Source organism: Colletotrichum abscissum, assembly GCF_030869225.1.
Source record: "Colletotrichum abscissum strain IMI 504890 chromosome Unknown Scaffold_11.1, whole genome shotgun sequence".
In the NCBI taxonomy this organism is placed as follows: Eukaryota; Fungi; Ascomycota; class Sordariomycetes; order Glomerellales; family Glomerellaceae; genus Colletotrichum; species Colletotrichum abscissum.
Window position 1 is genome coordinate 329,213 of NW_026849999.1, and position 18,417 is coordinate 347,629.

At 52.9% G+C, this 18,417-nt stretch overlaps 6 protein-coding genes across 6 annotated transcripts; 3 read left to right on the top strand and 3 right to left on the bottom strand.

Annotated features, from left to right (window-relative positions):
* Window positions 1-356: 356 nt before the first annotated feature.
* On the top strand, window positions 357-885 carry CABS01_05463 (zinc finger protein; the record flags this gene model as incomplete). The annotated part of the gene is made up of 3 exons (XM_060538833.1): window positions 357-406; window positions 481-660; window positions 750-885. The coding sequence occupies 3 exons, from the start codon at window positions 357-359 to the stop codon at window positions 883-885; spliced, it is 366 nt and encodes a 121-aa protein (XP_060405095.1).
* Window positions 886-1,123: 238 nt separating this feature from the next.
* CABS01_05464 (DASH complex subunit Dam1) lies at window positions 1,124-1,997 on the bottom strand (the record flags this gene model as incomplete). The annotated part of the gene is made up of 4 exons (XM_060538834.1): window positions 1,124-1,340; window positions 1,406-1,463; window positions 1,527-1,593; window positions 1,665-1,997. The coding sequence occupies 4 exons, from the start codon at window positions 1,995-1,997 to the stop codon at window positions 1,124-1,126; spliced, it is 675 nt and encodes a 224-aa protein (XP_060405096.1).
* A 1,842-nt stretch (window positions 1,998-3,839) lies between these two features.
* On the top strand, window positions 3,840-5,936 carry CABS01_05465 (CRAL/TRIO domain-containing protein; the record flags this gene model as incomplete). Its single annotated transcript, XM_060538835.1, has 4 exons — window positions 3,840-3,851; window positions 4,140-5,081; window positions 5,229-5,328; window positions 5,380-5,936. The coding sequence occupies 4 exons, from the start codon at window positions 3,840-3,842 to the stop codon at window positions 5,934-5,936; spliced, it is 1,611 nt and encodes a 536-aa protein (XP_060405097.1).
* Window positions 5,937-6,105: 169 nt separating this feature from the next.
* CABS01_05466 (HIT domain-containing protein) lies at window positions 6,106-6,849 on the bottom strand (the record flags this gene model as incomplete). Its single annotated transcript, XM_060538836.1, has 6 exons — window positions 6,106-6,219; window positions 6,264-6,278; window positions 6,336-6,428; window positions 6,496-6,564; window positions 6,625-6,707; window positions 6,804-6,849. 6 exons carry the CDS (start codon window positions 6,847-6,849, stop codon window positions 6,106-6,108), a joined length of 420 nt encoding a protein of 139 aa, XP_060405098.1.
* Window positions 6,850-7,966: 1,117 nt separating this feature from the next.
* On the top strand, window positions 7,967-8,709 carry CABS01_05467 (ran-interacting Mog1 protein; the record flags this gene model as incomplete). The annotated part of the gene is made up of 2 exons (XM_060538837.1): window positions 7,967-8,043; window positions 8,187-8,709. 2 exons carry the CDS (start codon window positions 7,967-7,969, stop codon window positions 8,707-8,709), a joined length of 600 nt encoding a protein of 199 aa, XP_060405099.1.
* A 1,782-nt stretch (window positions 8,710-10,491) lies between these two features.
* On the bottom strand, window positions 10,492-12,454 carry CABS01_05468 (uncharacterized protein; the record flags this gene model as incomplete). The annotated part of the gene is made up of 2 exons (XM_060538838.1): window positions 10,492-11,575; window positions 11,628-12,454. 2 exons carry the CDS (start codon window positions 12,452-12,454, stop codon window positions 10,492-10,494), a joined length of 1,911 nt encoding a protein of 636 aa, XP_060405100.1.
* Between the last annotated feature and the right edge of the window lie 5,963 nt (window positions 12,455-18,417).

The window sequence follows — 18,417 nt, forward strand, 5'->3', positions numbered from 1 at the left end:
GGATGGAGGCGGAGCTGTGTTGGAGGTACAAGTGACAGGAGTGCCCATATATTCATTTATCCGGGCGCGTCCCCTCGCGTTCCATCCCCGAGTTTAGCTCAAGCTTCGGGCGACTCTGCCCGCCAAGTGCTACCTGGACTTTTTAGTGGATTCGGTACCACGGAGGCACTAATCCCCGTCTTTTGTGAGCGGTGAAGCAACTTTTTTGCGGCTCACCACCAGAATTCTGCCCCGCCATCGCCATCTCGAGTCTCAATTTTGGGATTCTGCCACCCTCTCCAATCGATTCCTGACGCAACTGCGACACCTTACGGTCCATAAGCGCTTTCTCTCGTCGTACTCGGCGAACCAGAAAAATGGGCGTCACCAACAAGAAAACTTTGACCAAGACACGAAGGAAGACAAGGTAAGGGATTTTACAGGAGCAGACCGAAGAAAAACTATAAGTCGTCTTTCGGTTCCTAACAAAGCATACTATAGGGATGTCGACCAGATCAAGGCCGATCTGCGCTCGCCGCGCCATCTCCAACGTTTCACGGGATCAAAAGCAAAGGAGGATCTTCCAGGACTGGGTCAGCATTATTGCATCGAATGCGCCAAGTGGTTCGAGACCGAAGTCAGCCTCGTAGGCCACCGTAAGGGAAAGCCTCACAAGCGCAGGTTCGTCGTCTCCTACTACACTTTCATGCCTCCGCTTGGCCTATATGTGCTCTCGTCTGTTGCGGCCCCGCTAACCTAGTCATTTCCAGGGTCAAGCAGTTGAAAGAGGAACCGTATACCCAGAAAGAGGCAGAGGCCGTCGTCGGCATTCGAACAGACGACAAAGGTCCCAACAAGGGAGGACCCGAGAAGGCCCTCGACCAGGAGATTGAGATGGAGACCTGAGATGCGCTTGCCTCCTGCCCACAAGTCTACCGTGGCTCAAGAGTAGACGCTAGATGATACCCTTTCACGACATAATGTACTGGAATTGCCATCCCCCCTTTCTCTTTACTGTGCCCTGAAGGGCCGTGGTCGGGAAGTTGAGATCCAGCTTGCGATGGCTCGGGGCTCAAGGCAAGCAAGCGGCGGCGGCGATGATGCCACCAATGAGGTTCTACAGCGGGCATCTGTTGTAGCACTTTCACCGGATGCCACGGCCGCGTGGTCTGACGATCCCGGTACCCCGGCCTCTCGTTGTCTCGGAGCCTCCGCGGCCTCCCGCGCGACCACGCGTTGTGCCTCCACGTGTAGAAGGTGCCGGCACACGGGAACCTCTAGTAGCTGTGCTGGGGGTCTTGTATTTCGGGGTTGGCTTGGAGGAGGCGGGCGGGTTTTCAACGAACGAAACGTCAGTGGTCCTGTAAGTGATTAGCAGGATGCTTGCGAAGCCTCCAACGGAGGAATCTAGGGTATGCATCAGTACATAAAAGTCGTCTCGCCATCAAAATCAGTGCTAGGCTTTTCAAACGCGCGAGGAATGCCTGTGAATGTGCATGTTAGAAATACCGCCAAGGTTATACCAGAGATTGTGTTGGGGCTCGTACCTGATCCTGCGGCTGCGTTCATCTCTTCCTGCAGCTTCGCCCTCTTGAAGGACTCGGGAACAGGGCCCTAGAGAGGTTAAACGAGGTAAGATCAGCATTGGCTAGTGCGTCAAAAGATAGCTGATGGAACAATCGCACCTCTTGGAAATCGACGCAAAAGGCATTCATGTTCAGGCCGTACATGAAACTCGCAAAAGATTCGCTGAAGCGCGCCAGACTCTCGTGCATCAGCTGGAAGTGCATCATATTGGCCTCAAGGTCGGCCATGGCATCCGAGAGCTCAGCAAAGGCGGGCTCAAAGGTGTTGAGGGGAAACGACTCGCCGCCGCCGTGAACACTATCTCTGGCGGATTCGCGAAAGGAGGATCGCGAAGAAGGGCGCAGAGGCGTAGTCGGGCGCATGGGGGTTGTCGGACGGGAGTTGCGCGTGCGCGAGCCGGATCGCTTCTCGTGGGCGTTGTAATCTGCCATGATGGGCAGTGGAAGTGGAATCGAGATGTACTGCGTGCAATACTTTGCGTTGGGAACTCGGCGGGAGAGACGTCGTCAGATTCTTTGGTGTCGATGGCAGCTGTCGGTGTAACGCGGGGTGTCGAAGTACCGTAGTTGTGGGGTAAGCTCTGGTTGCTGGTTGATGGAAGTTCAAGTGAAAGTCAACATCAACAAACCCGACGGCTTTGGTGGCCCGACGTCAAGTACAAGGCACCTCAAGGCTGGATTTCCGGACTGCGTATCGTTTTTTTTTTCCTGGCGGGGTTCAATCTTCCCAGGGCAAGGCCCCACACTCGGCGCAAACCAAAACTGCATTTCAGCACGTGTAGGGGCTTCAAGAAATCGCCCGTCATCTCTAAAAGACCCCGGCAGACAGCTGGTCATCAGGCGGGATGACGCAAATTTGGGTTTCCTCAGGCCCATCCCAGGTACTCCTTATTGAAGCTTGGGCAGGCTTTTGTCCTGGAGTCAAGCTACCTACGTTCCACGTTCACCCAAGGTATCGAGCGCGTCTCGCGTGACTCGGCCCCGAAGTTCCATTAAGGTAAGGTACCGCCCACGGGGCACCTCACCTCGCGTTCGCTCAACCAGGGAGGGGACACGCACAGGTAAGGTAGGTAGGTAGGAGGTACCTGGCGTCCCTGCCTCATCGCGTCCGACGGGAGGTCGCGTGGCCATTTCTGATGATTTTGGTGGACCTGTTGTAATGAGGAAGGTACGGATACAGATACCAATACTCGCACTCGCACTTCCCCTGCGACCCTGAGGCATCTTACGGATTCGAATACGGCGTATTTTATTGTGCTCGTTTACGGTTTACGATTTACGGTTACCACACTTCAGCGTCCATGTTCACCATTTTGCAAACCTGAACAACCAGAATCGATCACCACGTTCCATTTCACCATCTCACTGCACTGCAAAAGATTGCACGCATCAAGCCCCCCGCTCCCAACGACATCCCACCTCAACCTACCCATACCTTACCCCTCCTGGTCGGTGTCGGTCTCCTTGCTGGGTCCGCAAAGCTGTTCCTCTCCCACCACACCACAGCACCACAATAGCTCGCCAACTCCAAGGTACATTGGGCAAATCCACAGCTGACACCCAAGTACTACAACAAAAGAGACCAACTAAGGCACCTAAGGTCCAACGGTACTCTTGGAATCTGTGCCAGTCCGGATCGCTCGGAAATTGAGCTACATCTGCGTCCACCAGTGACCAAGCTACCAACTCCGTGAAGTTTGAACAGCCTCCTAAGGGGTACCAAGTACAGCGCTCGACCCTCGCAACATTGCGCTTACCTATTGTCGCTGAGGTGTCGTCCTCCTCCTCCTCCTCCTCCTTGTCCGCCGCGTCTAAGCCTCCCTCAATCCCCGTCGCCCCCGACTTTCCTCTTTGCTCAAAGCTCCGTCCGCAACGCTGCCCCTCCGTCGCACATTCACTGCCCACGTAATAGACCCGGTCTCACTGCGTTATCCATCAACCTCTCTGTACCCGTACCTGGCTTCGACAGTCCTCTCGACTTTGCTCTTCTCGTCTTTCTGCATTGTTACTCCTTGGCCGCCAACCGCATAGACGCCAGTCCCTGAACTCTCCATCAGCCGCGTAACCAAAGTAGGTACCTACCCTAGTCTTTCCCCAATCCTCACAACCCCTCCATACCTTAACTCCCCTCCGGCGCATGTCAGCCACCCAGTCTGTCCCTCCCTCCCGTCACTTCAACCTCCGGCGCAAGCCATATTCCGGCCATCCGCGCATCACTCGGCTTGATTCTTTTTACCTTGCCAAATTTCCTCTCCAACCCGCCGCCATTTGCCAATGCACTACACTGTGGGATGACCCTGCTGACCCCGTCTCAGCACCACCAATATAGTCCGAAGCATTGACTGACGTCGTCGACTGATGCCGGTCTGTTTGAAACCACAAACCTCGGCTTTGCCTCGAATTTTCACGTTTTCGCAAAGCTCCCTCCAGTACGCTTCGGGGACTCGCCTTGCACAATTGCCATTGACTTCGCGGTTTGGACGGCAGCTCCTAGTCAGACCCTGTGTTCGGAAATACAACTGCCCCTCCAAGCCCTCAAATTACAGACGATTCCAACCACTCGGATCACCACAGTCACCGGGCCTCCCCAACCTCAAGAAACCCCGTGTTCTCCTCGAGTCACGGGTTGACATCGTCCTCTGCTCCATCGCCGTTGCTCTTGCGTGCGCATACGGCCTGTTTTATCAGCAAATCCCCGGTTCCAAACCTGACCCTCAACCAGACAACGAATTCGCAGAATCTCATCCATTAGAAGTCATGGCGACGGACATTCCCGCTGGGAGACCGGGTAACCTCACGCCGGAGCAGGAGGAAAAGTTGCGCCAGCTGTGGCATCTCATTCTGTCCTTGGGCGAGGAGACCAGCACCGCCGCTGCAGACAGCGCATCTGCTAGCATAGCCCCAAGCGAAACGTCGGCTGCCGGAAAAGGCGACAAGCCCAAGAAGAAGCGCACTTCATTGTTTAGCCGCAAGGATAAGAAAGAGGGCGCCGCGACATCGACAGCCATTCCAGCTGGTATCAAGGAGGATGGCGAGGACAAATACGGTCAAACGCAACAGTTCAAGGAGGCTTTGGCCAACCAGAGTCCCGAAGCTTTGCGCGCCACGATATGGTCCATGGTCAAGCATGACCATCCCGATGCCCTTGCCCTGCGATTCCTGAGGGCGCGAAAGTGGGACGTTGAGAAGGCTTTCGTTATGATGATCTCCACGATGCACTGGAGATTGACGGAGATGAAGGTTGACGATGAAATCATGAAGAGTGGTGAGGCTGGTGCGCTCGAAGCTGCGCAAAATTCCGATCCCAAGATTAAGCAGTTGGGAGAGGACTTTATGGCCCAGGCTCGTTCAGGCAAGACTTTCATCCATGGCCTTGATAAGGGAGGACGCCCGATCTGCCAGGTCAGAGTGCGCATGCATAGACAGGGGGAGCAATGCGAGGAGAGTCTTGAGAAGTATACTGTCTTCTTGATTGAGACAGCTCGTATGGTTCTGGCTCCTCCCGTCGATACTGCTGTAAGTTAATCCGTGTTTTGGCGGCCTGACTTGTGCTAATCGGACAAAGACAATCGTTTTCGATATGACCGGCTTTTCACTGGCAAACATGGTTAGTCACCCCCATACAGCGCGACTTGATGGGATATTTCCTGACCCTTGCTCTAGGATTACACCCCTGTGAAGTTCATGATCAAATGCTTCGAGGCAAACTACCCCGAATCTCTCGGTGCTGTTCTGGTGCACAAGGCCCCGTGGGTCTTCCAAGGTTTGTTTCCCCCATGATCGGTCTTAAGTAACACAACTAAACGATGATCAGGTATCTGGAAGATTATCAAGGGTTGGCTGGACCCGGTCGTAGCTGCCAAGGTCCACTTCACCAACAATGTCAAGGAAATGTCAGAGTTCATTGAGCCAAGCCACATTCTCAAAGAGCTCGACGGCCAGGAAGACTGGGACTACAAGTACGTGGAGCCAGTCGCTGGAGAGAATGATAAGATGAAGGATACGGCAACAAGAGACGCGCTGCTTTCTGGAAGGGAAGAACTGGTCCACGAGTACGAGGAGACAACCCTCCAGTGGATCAAAGAGGCCGGGACAGACAAGGAGGCAGCCATCAAGGCACAGCGGGAGGAACTTGCCCGCAAACTCAGGGATGACTACTGGAAGCTCGATCCTTACCTCCGAGCAAAGTGCGTCCTGGATCGGACTGGCGTTATCCAGGATGGTGGCAAGATCGACATGTACTCCAAGGGGGCACCTGCTCCCGCCACTCCCGCTCCCGCTACAGCAGCTCCTACGCCGGCTTCCGCACCCGCACCCGCGCCGACTAACGGAGCTCCCGCGGTCGAGACATCGGCCGATGATGTAGACTAGAGACCGGCACAGCCGGCATTAGATTCACGAAGGACGTACACGCAGGTTATGAGAATTGGTCGGGGGGATAAAAGAGGTTGAAAGAGCCAGGGACGTTGAATTACGGGGAATTGATATCCCTGCTATTGAGTTGAGGGCGGGGGTGTTGATAATACCAAAACTGGCTTCTCTACATCTTGGACTTGATATCCTCAAAGAGGGCCTTGAGCTTGTCCATATCGGTCGCCTGCTGGGGCCAACCCACGCCGAGACCCTCAGTCTCATTTGGCTTGGGAATCTCCAACTGGTGTCAGTACGAGAATTGCAGGCGGTGGTGAGAAGTGTTACCATGTGGAAGTGAACCTATGATAATTAGCTATGATGAATGGCAAGGTGGATGGATAAAGGGGGAACACTCACGTGGTCGACCATTTGGTGAGCGATGCGGCCGTTGTTCTGGAGGATGTTGTAATCGGTGGCACCGGTCGCGGCGACAAGCTTCTTCACAACAGGCTGCAATAACGCAAGGGGTCAGAATGAACACACAAGGGGGCGCGAGAGAGGCTGGTGGAAGGCCTACGAGGAGTTCGCTGAGCTGATCGTCGGGGATATCAGCCAACTTGGCGCCGTGGTGCTTGGGGATGACAAGCTGCGGAGACAATGTAAGTGGATATTTCACAGGATGATTATTACATGGGTGAGTTCTTACAGCATGGCCGCGGCTGAGGGGGTTGATGTCGAGGAACGCGAGTGTCTTTTCGCTCTCAAAGAGCTTAAAGCAGGGAATTTCGCCTGAAGGGGGGCGAAATGTCAGTTGATTCTGCGATAGCGGGGGTTCGGAGATGTCTTGGGGTTGGAATCAGATGAGGAGCGGGAATGGGGACGAACCCTTGATGATCTTGCAGAAGATGCACGAAGCCAGGCTGGACGTCATGATGAGGGGATGTTGAGTCTTGCTTTCGTATTCGAGAATTGAAATGGTCTAGACAAAGTTGAGAAATCACCGTATGAATTGCGAGAGGGAAAGGTGAGTGAGGATGATGAAGTTGAGCAAAGGAAAGGACGGGATTGAAGAGATGCGGAGGGCATATGCAGTGAGGTGGGCGGGGATACGGAAGCTGAGGAAGCTTGTGTGGGGTGGTTCGGGGATTGCTACGACCGGGAGATAGTGTGAAAGGTACTTGGAGAGCAAATTACCTCCAAAAAGTAGGAGTGGGACCTCCTATCGAACTCACCTCTTGCCTTTTACCAGATGTGACCGTTGGATGGCCCAACAGACTCCATTCCACCAATCTTTGGCACACCCTCATCTGGAGTACCCAGGTTCGAATTTTTGTTTTTTGAGTTCTGAATGTCTTGCTCGACAGGATCCAGTCGTCGCTTTTTCTCTGCGACGGATATTGCAGCTTGCAGTGCCTTTTTTGTCATGCTACAATTGGATTGCGCATCAGCCTGTTAAGCCGCGCGCGAGGTCTTGAGGGTTAGAAGACAGCGCCCGACCAACACAGCGAGCGCAGCGCACGGCGTGGAGTTGCTGAAGGAGCTGCTGGGCTACTGCCGGGCTGCTGCACGGGTGACCTACCTGGCGCATCTGGAGACCTGATCCCTGGCACCATCGTCGTCATACCCCTCCTTCTGCTGCGCAAACGCCAGGTCCTTTTTTTCTACCCAAGCCGACGTAACCCCACCTTGGAGTGACTGAACAGCCCTGGCCGAGTCTTTTGCTCGGCACCTGGAAGCAAGGCAGCCAGCCAACATAAGGCGGGCAGTCAGACCAGAACGCCGTTGCTCTTCCTGGAGTGACATTCTTGTTGCAGTAACCTTCTTGTGATACCCAGCCCGTCCCGCGTCCTCATTGATTCCCGCCTTACAAGCTTCGTCAGGCTACCTTACAGACTACACCTTGAGCACATCGATCGCACCTGTTGCGCCAGCCCGTGTATCTCTATTACAACAGCACCTACGAAGGAAGCCCCGTTTTACGAGAAGAGGGCAGGTCATTCTATCGAAGCAACCATCTGCAAACGCACCCATCACCTGAAGCAAACACCATGACCCGATACAAAAGCACCCCTCTCTACGGCGGCGCTCTAGTCAGCGACTTGCCCGACAAGTTCGCCGACGTCAGGTTGGTCCCCTCCCTATCTCACGTCCCTCGTCTTCCTCTTGTCACTCTCTTTCAAGCTCCCAGTCACCCGCCATATCCTATATATATATATATATATATATATATATGCAGTAGACTAACAACCCCTTCCCAAAAAACCACAGCAAACTCCGCGAGGTACCCGACAACCAAGAAGTCTGGATCGACTCGGACGGTTTCACGAGCATCATCTTCGACATCACGGAGCGCGTCGGCCCCGCGGGCTCGAGTCCCGAGATCGACGGCCGCGCCCTGACGACGCACCTCGAGGATCTCGTCGGCGAGGACGTCGACACCGTCAAGGTCTGGAACACGACCGAGACCTCCTTCTCGCGCCTCAGCTCCGACATTCCCGCCTACACCCTCATCGCGACGCAGACCCCGCACGCGAGCAAGTCGTCCCGTTCGTCGTCGTCGTCGGCGCCCGATTTCACGGCCATCATTCTTACCCTCGTACGCCTTGAGAAGGAGTCGACGGATATCTTGGTCACGATTAACGTGCCGCATATCAAGGGCGAGTACGACGAGGCCGATGTCGATTTGGAGCTCGGCAAGCAGGGAAAGCTGATTGGCGACGCTGTTGAGTATGCTGCGCGTATTTGGGAGACGTTCAAGGTGAAGGACTGGTCTTTGTTCCAGGAGGTTTGAGAGGCAGAAAGAGAGAAGGAGTGAAAAGGGATTCGATGAGATAAAACGGAAGACGGAATATGGATATCCCCAAAGTGGAAGACGGATCGAAGATGTGAATGGCGAGGAGGTGCACACCGCATGAAAAAGCAGTTGACAGATTTGGGTAGTTTCCTTCCACCGTCGGGTTACGTGAACACGGCGGGAATGACAGGCGGCGAAACTTGACGATGAAACGAAATGAAAGCCACGCCATCTCTTGGGTTCTTTGGGTGTAACTAGTTGAGTTGTTCTATGCTGAGAATTATGATATCAACCAAACAACATCAGATTTGTGAATGTGTATATTTAAGAACTCTCCCTATGTTATGATCTTTTGGGCCACTGCCTCTGTGGATGTAAACAAATGTTGGATAACGAGAGAATTATTTTTTGATGACTTGTTGCTAAGCTACGTGTACACATATTGCGACAGCTAGGTCGACGAGCTACAACTATCGTACTGGTCCCTGGTATATCGACGGAGCTACACGAGCATAAGAAGTCAAACAGTGATCACCATTTCGTGCAAGATTGCCTCCACCATACTAGATGATAGTTGTCACCTTCGTTTCGGATAATTCAGTCCGCCTTGCGTTGACAAAGACGTTCGAACCCCAGCATTTAAGTTGTGTCTTGTTCAGCAAGGGGGAAAATAACGGCGTCGTCTTATAGACCTTGGCAACGATTATCTTGCCCATGATGAAGCCGGTGCGTGATACCAGAAATGTGGAAAGTTCTTGGAGAACTACCGAAAATCGCCGTAGATGGAAGTTCAACTTGAAAACCTGTAGCCTTACTTGACTGGCAAAATTGACGTAACCTGAGCTTTGGAAAAACAAACCCGTTGATTAGAAATCACCTTGCGGTTGGGACTTCGCCAAAGTCGATCGTGATAAGTCCATCATGATTAATGACACCATTGACGTTGCGCAAATATCGTCGTGGCGCTCTTGTGTATATAGATAGAGCAACACGAGAAGTGATGGTCTAGTTTGAAACCTCTTACATTCGACAATGTGTAGAACACTACGTGATCATCCGCTTTACGGTCATCCTCCCCTCTATGGTCGTCTACTTCCCGGCCACATGCACTGCTTAAGAACTTTTCTCGGCCGCTCTTTGAGGCTCTCTCCAATCTTCTTGCAAATAGGGCATTTGGCCAGTGGGAGTATATATACTCTATTGGATTGAAGTCTAGTTCATAGATTCTTCCCTCCTCGGCAGTTATGTGGTCACCAGCGACCGCAAGTTGGTGCTGAACTTGTGGGTGCCAGCTGCGTAGGTCATCTGCTCAATGTGAGGTCATCCCAAGGTAAGTAGCCTTGTCACGCTCCACCTGGGCGGTCTCGTACTTCGTCTATGCTAGCTACTACGCCCAAAGTATGTTCCTTGTACTATACCTAGAGAGTATTTGCCATCGGCGAAAGAAGAACATTGACGGGAGTTGCGGCAGAGATAACGAAAAGGAAGGTGTCGAGCGGGGAATTCGTATATCAAGCCGCTTGAGCAACTGTGTAGCATATCAGATACGCATCAGTAAGCTGGCCCTAAACAGTAACCATGTGCTTGCTTCCCTGTCACTCGATGAACTCAGACGGGTTCCCCTTATTGACGATGACATTGTCAACGCTTATGATGATGGTGTTTTGCGCCACTGGATAAGAATTGGAAAGACCATAAGATTTGGTGATCAATCATGAAGCAATGGGCGATAAACTCTGTCGACTCTGCCTGATTCCAACGCCAATTCCTCATGTCCTCCTACAACGTCAAATCTACCAGCTGAGAGCCAACCTTGTTCACATCCGCCTCCGAATCGGGGGTTGCCCGGGCACTGCCACCTCGCTTTGCCCACCGTTCTGCAATGATCTTCATTACCTCCTTCTGCTGGCTACCAGGGTGCTCCTTCTTCACCACTTTCATCTGCTCCTTGAAGAACTGCTGATACTCGGACGGCTTCCCGGCGGCTCTTGGTGTCGGTTTCGTCTGCTTCAGCTGCGCCTTGCAGGAGCCACACCGATGGCGTTCGGGGTTGATGCTCTTAGAGTGGCGCTTGTACTCGAGCCCGCATTCGGTGCATTCCCACATGTACTTGAAATCGATCTCGTACGAGTGCTTCGTCGTCACCTCGATGCCACGATCCCCGAATCGCTGTGAGCACTTCACCGCCCAGATCTTGAATTCTTTGCCGTGCGGGTTACCAGTGATGCCGTTGACCATGAAGTTGGCCAGATGGCAAAACTCGTGTGCGACGACGTTGAGGAGACGATTTTCGTCATCAATCACCTTCTCCGCGAGCTCAATGGAAGCATGATGCTTGTGCGTGACCGATTTCTCTGACCCGTCGGCGTTCTTGGTACGGACGGTTTCGCGCCTCCAGTTCGCTCTTCCCGCTGTGGTGTTGAGTTTGGCCGACCACTGGATCTTGACTCCTCCTGTAGACTCGGCTAGGGACTGCAGTTTGCCCTGGGTGATGGTATCGTCAAGTTCTTGGAGGAATGTCTGGGCGATGTCGTGTTTTCTCTGCTCGAACGCCTTCTTGCTTTCTTTCCGGTTGGCCGTATTTGTCTTCTGTTCTTTCGCTTTTTTGGGACTTTTCACCGGACTCCTTTGGGCCGGAGGCAATATTAGTTTCTTGGGCGAGTGCTCCTCGTTCCACTCATCCACGAACTCCTGACTCCAGAACATATCCATACCAGGCCCATGGGGTGTCTTTGGAATACCTGGGAGCTTCTTAGGGGATACCAGTGATTTGGTGGATGGCCTTGGCGGTGTCAATGGCGGAGTTTTTGGCGGAGCATCATCTTTTCTAGCCCTGCCTTGCTTCTTTGGTGGCTCGGCTGTGCTGCATTTTCATGTTAGCAAGGCAACAATGCCACTTACGAGGTGGCTCTTACATATCTAGCCGACGAAGAGCATCTGCCATATCGTCAGTGAGGTCAACGATCGCTGATTGTGGCCGTGTCGTTTTCCTCCCGGGCACACTTCCGGTGCTTCGTTCCTTCGCTTTGGTGGTCTTTTGAGGTCTGCTGGGCCTGGAGTCTGGGAAGTCGATTTCTGGTGGAGGTTTTGTGACTGGCTGACGCTCCTTCTGTCTCGGCGCGGTTGTCTCCTGACTGCGACCCGATACTGGACCACGAGCTCTCGAAGCCGTAGAGTCGTGCCCAAAGAGTATCGGAGTCCCATCGTCCTCGAACTCTGACGCAGAATCACCAAAGAATTCAGAAATGTCGGCCTCGGTAATTTCAGTTTGCTCGTTGGTGCTGCCGTCTGATTCATCGTCTGACTTTGATGATAGGTTCCCCGTCGGCGTCACGTCTCGGCTTCTGACGCGCAGCTCCCTCACTCCTACACGAGGCACCTCCTTGGATTTGATAGGAATATCGAATAGATTCTGTCCCTCATTTCTCGAAAAAGTTCCGAATGGCCTCAATAAGGCGTTGTCTACCCTTGCACCAAGCTTCCGGCGTCGCACAGTCGGCGGCGCAGCCTTGACCGTTGATTTCCCGGCATCCAAATCTTTCGAGCTTGATGCATTCCACTGAAGAGCTTCTTCTTCGAGCTGTCTCGAGGGTGAAGCATCGTCGTCGCTATCAATACTATTGGTCGTTGTTTGAGCAGGTGCTTTGGTAGGTCGGCGGAATTGTTTACTCCTTTGCAGGACGGCATCTAGGTCGGGGAATTCGTCCTCACTAGACGAGGCAAAGTCGACATATCCAGTCATGGTGTCGGTACGATTGCCGATTGTAGCTGTAAGTCAGATCCTCTCTCCAATTCCGGTACTTTGAGCTTGGGTGTGGCTTGACATTGCACGAAAGTGTTGCAGAGCCGTCTTGTAAGGTAGATCGGTGCATGTCTCTTCGTTGCGAGGGGCAACCGCCTGCTGGAAGTGGAATGGTCATTCTGGAAGATTGCCCAATCAGGCTGGTGGAAGGCTACACAGCACGTGACTTGCAAGCGATGGCATAGAGACACGTGATAGCACTGCATAATGAGTACTGTTTAAATACCTATCGGGTATAAGGTATGGCAAAGCATGAGTCGGGATTCGAGTAAGCTTTGGCTGGGAATTAAGAATCACTGACACTGAAGCTGTGCCTCGAATTTCACGTCTTCCGAAGGTCTCCAAGCGCAAAGCCTCCCGTTCAACTGTCAGGACTCTAAAGTCTGGAGAAGCAAGGAGCTTTCAGATCACGGTTCGGACCAAGAATGGCGGCCGTTCGAGAGGCTAGTCCTGGGAGTGGCAGGCCCCAGGTACCCCTGCAAAGCTGAAGCTCTAATGCATTCAAGAATCCGACTGCACAGCCCTGCACGGAACAACAGAAGACGTTACAGAGATGTCCATCAGGGACCATTACCAAGAAAGGAGAGAGACCTTGAGTACACCGACCTTTGCTAGCCATTGTCACGAGAGAGGCGCGTCTCACAGGTCGGTGGCCATGAGGTAGATCTACGTTCTACCAAGGACAGTGATAAGATGCGACCGCCGATAGGATGTCCTGTAATGCAGTGGCCGATCAGGGACGGGGAATGCTGTGTGTCAAAACACCGGACCGCATCTGAGCAGGCAATCGGCACGCACGGAAATTTGATCCCTCTGCCCCAAAAGACAAAGTACCAATTATTACTGTGTGGTACGGAGGGGACCCAGCCATATGGAAGCGCGCATTGTTCAGGAAAACAAGATGAGACCCGCTCCCGTCAATGGAGAGTCGCCAGCGTCCCGAGACTATCATACTCTTGCCGAAAGGCCTACGCATGGTCTTCAGGAGTCTAGATGCCACGCCGTCATAAGGTCTCCGTAGACAAGGAGAGAAAGGAAATGGGGAGAGATATGCTGCCCGTGGAGAAGAAGGCCGCGCGGTACGGAGTACGGAGCATGGCACAAAGAGAACAGACTCGAGCCCAAAGTTCTGCCCTTGCTAACTTACAGAGTAATTGTTAAACAATCTGATTTCCAATTGCCGCATCAAGACTCTGCAAGAACAAAAACAAATCGTCCATACGGTAAGGTGTCCCAACGCCAGCTATATGCTGACGGTCGCAACAACGGCACTGTACCAGCATCGCGAGACAAAGAACAAGAAACAGACGGATTGTGTGGACTTGGTGTCTTATCTGGCCCCTGTTCGCGGCGGCGGAACATTTCGACAAAGAAAGGAACCCCTGGAAGCCCGTTGCTGAAAAGAAATTCTGGCTTTTTTATTTTTATTTTTTTTACTGGGAGAGCACCGATACTCATATCCGTATATGCGTATGCATAGGTACTTTGGGCGAATAATTGTGTATACGAATCGGAGAAGAGACATTCAGGCAAGAAAGGAGGGGCGGGCAAGAGGCAGTTGCGCGAGCCCGGCGCCAAGAACAGCACTGCGCCTTCCACATTGTTTGAATCTTCTTTGCTTGGTGAGTTGTTCAATGGAAGCGTGCCTTAGTGCCCACTGCCCATTGCCATGGTGGTATCTTTCCAAGTCTCTGATTGACTCGTTACAAAGCCGGTACCTGCATCCGAACAACACATCCACATCGCGCCCGCGTCCAATTCAGGTTGGATTTCCCACCCATTCGTTATCGCTAGGCGCTTTAGCGTGGGTGCATCTTTTTTTTCTATCCATGAATCCAACCTTAGAGGTGTGCACGCTGCAGGCCTCCTTTTCGGCTTTGATTAGCACCCCCGCCAGCCTCTTTCCCACGTACCTTTTGCCCCCACTCTCCCGCCTCCGCCCTCGCGGCCCCCCTCCAGGTTTCTTGTTCCAAAACCCAGGCATAACCAGGTGCCAGGCTCAAATCTTCCGGATGGCTCCAATCTCAATGGATGCATGCACGGATGGTGAGAGCATTGTGCTCTTCACCGTTATAATCTCCTTCGTGATTTCGTGCTATCGCGTTGGCCTCTGAGGGTTTTCGAGGCTGTGATTTATACAGAAAACTCCCTTGCGTCCATTCCGCTGCCATTCAAAGGAGGCAGAACCATGCACAAAGATCCATGAAGTGAGGGAGGAACCCATTCAGCTTACTAGTACTTCACACAGCACATATGCGAATACATCTGGATTCTTGACAGAGGAGGCCGTTCTTGAAATCAATAGTGGACCACCAAGCGCAAGCTATGGGTCTTGATTCTCGACTTTGTGCATCCAAATCGACAAATCGTTCATCGCCTTTCCCCTGGGGCAAATTTCGCACTCGGCACAACTGTCGTCATTCCACTGCACCACCATGCCACCATGTGCCTGTAAGGTAGCATTATACCATCTTATATACCTCAAGCACAGGGCATGTACTCTACTCAAGTCGCGTTCCTTCTGGGGTGACCGTGAAGCAGGTTTTGAGTAGTTCGTGTGACGGAGTACAGATACGGGTGCCATGCGCAACTGGCAATTGCCACGGGCCATAGCGCCCGAGTCGAGGGATTTCGACCATTGATCGTCCCGAGTTTAACATGGCATTGTTGTTATCCAATTCAGCCATTTGCTGTTGACGGTTGTTGATCTTTTCCTAGCGGTGCTGATCTGCTGTCGGGGGCCGCCTGCTAAAGTGTAGGTCACTAAACCGACGCGTTTCCACGGCCTGAGAATCAGCCAACACGACAATCTTCTCTACTGTGTACGTTGAGACAGTGCGAAGAGTGAGCATCCCAAGATAGATCAATGTGGGTTCACACTAAGGCAGGATGCAGGCAATGTGTTGGCCGCAGGTACTCGGGATTCGTACGTCTGTCTGCGTATTGGTATGCTTCCAGTTCGATGGTGCAGCGGTGGCAAACCCAATGCATCCTTTGTCGGCGTGAGGCCACTTGGCAGCCAACAGACACGAAGTGCAGCCGGCATTATTACGAGCTATCGACTCTGGAGGGTTGACAAGGCTCGTGTACCAGTAGAGACACAACGCTTCTCGTGTTGTTCACGATATAGCGCAGATACATAGCGGCAACTGAGATGTATGTTTGGTACCAGTCGCTTTGGGCAAACTGCCGCAGTCAACTCACGTCACCAAACTTTGTCTGTACTTGCTGTCGAGCGGCATATCCGATACCTCACAGACTATAAGTCCAACCTGCGATCAATCCGATCTCTACTGCAAGAGGTCAGAGTGTGCTGAAGTCCACCTCTGTCTCTGCTTGCGAGCTGCAGCTGACAGCTCGCTCAGTCCGAAGGTCAAAGCGAGCGGCCTAATCAACTCTATCCGTATGCGAGAGAAGAAACCCAGATGTTCTTCTTGCTTCCTAGAGCTGGTCCGCGGATGGTGTTGCAGTACCGAAGTACCCAGCAGGACAAGCCCACCGAGGCGCAGCTGCAGTTACTGAGACGGCGATCTCGGCTGCCCACCCACAACCATCTGCAAAAGTCTGTGTGTGTATTCGTACCTATTGCTCAACTTGCTTGTCCTTCAGCCTTCCAGAGCCTTGGCTGAGGCCGGCTGACGGGGACAACCGTTGTGGCTCGGAAAACGCATGAGGGTTGCAGATAATGCGGCAGCTGCACATCTGTGACAGAAGTAATGGCAGATGAGTTGACGGTCGAAGGGAAAGTCCGCAAGGCCCATGGGCTGAAGTGGATATCTTGTCGGAGAAGTTGAGAACCATGCTTCCACTGCTTTGGTCTGGCTTGAACCAATCTTGGGAAAGATGATCTGAGGTCGGGTTCATGGGGAGAATGATATGGTGCGGAGCGAGACGAGTTTGACCGTTGACGGGATCTCGGGAACAAGATGCTCTGGGCGGTCGATAATGCCCTAGGATTGCCACCTATTCCTTATTATCCTCGCTAGCTCATGGACGATGTACGCGTCCAACTCGTATCGAGCATTTCGAGATGTATACGGCGTTAACGGCAACCGCGACGGGCCGAGAGGGAGGCAGAACGTCCAGTCCACCAGTCTGACAGCGGACTTGACGAGCAGCATTTTGCTGAGCTGGAAAAACCAATTCCCTTTTTGGCGAGGCGGCGGTGCGAGAACTGAAGGAATACAGGTTTGAGAGGTCAGACGTAGCTGCGACGAGATGAACACTCACCCAATCCCCATGGATCTCGGTTGTGATCTGGACAGGACAGGACCTTGACACACTTGAGTCGACCCCTGCCCTGGCTGTTAATTACCTAGCAGCAAGTACCGGAACGCCCGGCCTTGCTCTGGAAGGCAGGCCAAAGATCCAGGTACGCAGCATGCAGTAGCGCCCCCTGTTGCGCGGATCGGTTGCCCCTTTCCCGTGAGAGACCCAGCCCGTTCTCCCTCGTTGAGACATTTGTCCACAACCAATCGAAAGGGAAAGACAAGATTCAATCAAAAAAGTATTGAGGGAAAGAGATGGATTGATAATCCGATGGAGACGTGTTTGATGGAGTGCCTCATGGAGTCAGCATCCAGCTGCCAAGGAACGGAACGGTCGACAGATAACGATCCTGCGTAGGTAGTACTATTATGGATAAGGAGGTGCGGTTCTTTCAGGCTTCCAGAATCCAGATTGCCATATTTGCTAGGATTGAAAGTGAAAGTACCAACCCATGGCGACGCGTGAAGTGACCTACAACTTTCGTTTTGAAAGTGGCTGGGTGTTCTATGACATATGGATACAATGCGACTCCAGAGCCGATTACTTTGTAGAGAGGCCTGGCATCTGAACAAAATGGCTCCTCGCTGGACGAGTGAAGTAATCTCTAAGGTACTGTGTAGGTCGGGGATACCAAAGTGAGGGCCGAATGAACACACAGTAGATAGAAATGAAGAGACACTCATACCTGGGCTATGAATAGTAGCAGCACCTGTATCTGTACGCGTAGCTTCAGGGTAAGGAGTGAGACTGCGAGTGAAGTGAAGAGTGCACAGTGAAGTGAGTGAGTGAATGAGTGGGCGAGTGAGGGCGGTGTTTGACGTTCCTCTACGCAGTATGGTGGAGCCGTGCCCCCCAAAAGGCAATTCGCATCCAATGACATTGGACGTTCATCACCCCCCTTCCTTGGCCTGCCAATTCGACATAGCCCCTGTAGGGTGCAGGTGGCAGGTCGGAGGTCTGAGCCTTGAAGTTGGAGTGGAAGGTGACGGGAGTTTTCTCGCCTTGAATCTGGCCGTCTGGCACAGAAGTCTGGCACTGTCACTGCCAGTCAAAACTCAATGACGGCGGGCTGCAGGCCTGCCCTTGAACCTCACCCTTCTGCCGGGACCAGCCCCCTGTCCGTCGTAATTCCCCACCCTCTCGAGGAACGTACCTTTTTTCACAGTGTGACACTGAGGGCAGAGTGGGCAGGTACTTTCTCGTTCCTGCCCGCCTTTCCAGCCCGCGGACAGAGCTTGACTGGCCAGGACATCCCACTCTTTCCGCCCACAGACACGACACGCCGTTTTGCCCTGCTCCTTGCCCACCTGGACTTCAAGTTGTCTGTTCTTTTCATCTGACCAGTCAACGTGCAGGAATGCAGTCGCACAGCCACGCCTTCCTGCCGGAAAACTCAGAAGAATCTATGCAGTACGGTGAGAAAGAGACGACAACTTTGAAGATCGAGACAGCAGAGACGTCTTGCGATTTGTGACTGAAGAGAAAGGGCAAGGAAGGAAAGAAGAAAAGGCGAGAACAGTTGCCCACTCCTCAACGCGTTCCAACTTTCAAGATGCCGCTGCCGCCTGCATGAGGCAAGGCAGGTTTCTGTGGTATCGTTATGTGCCTGGATGAGGTACTTCCTTGGACGAGGT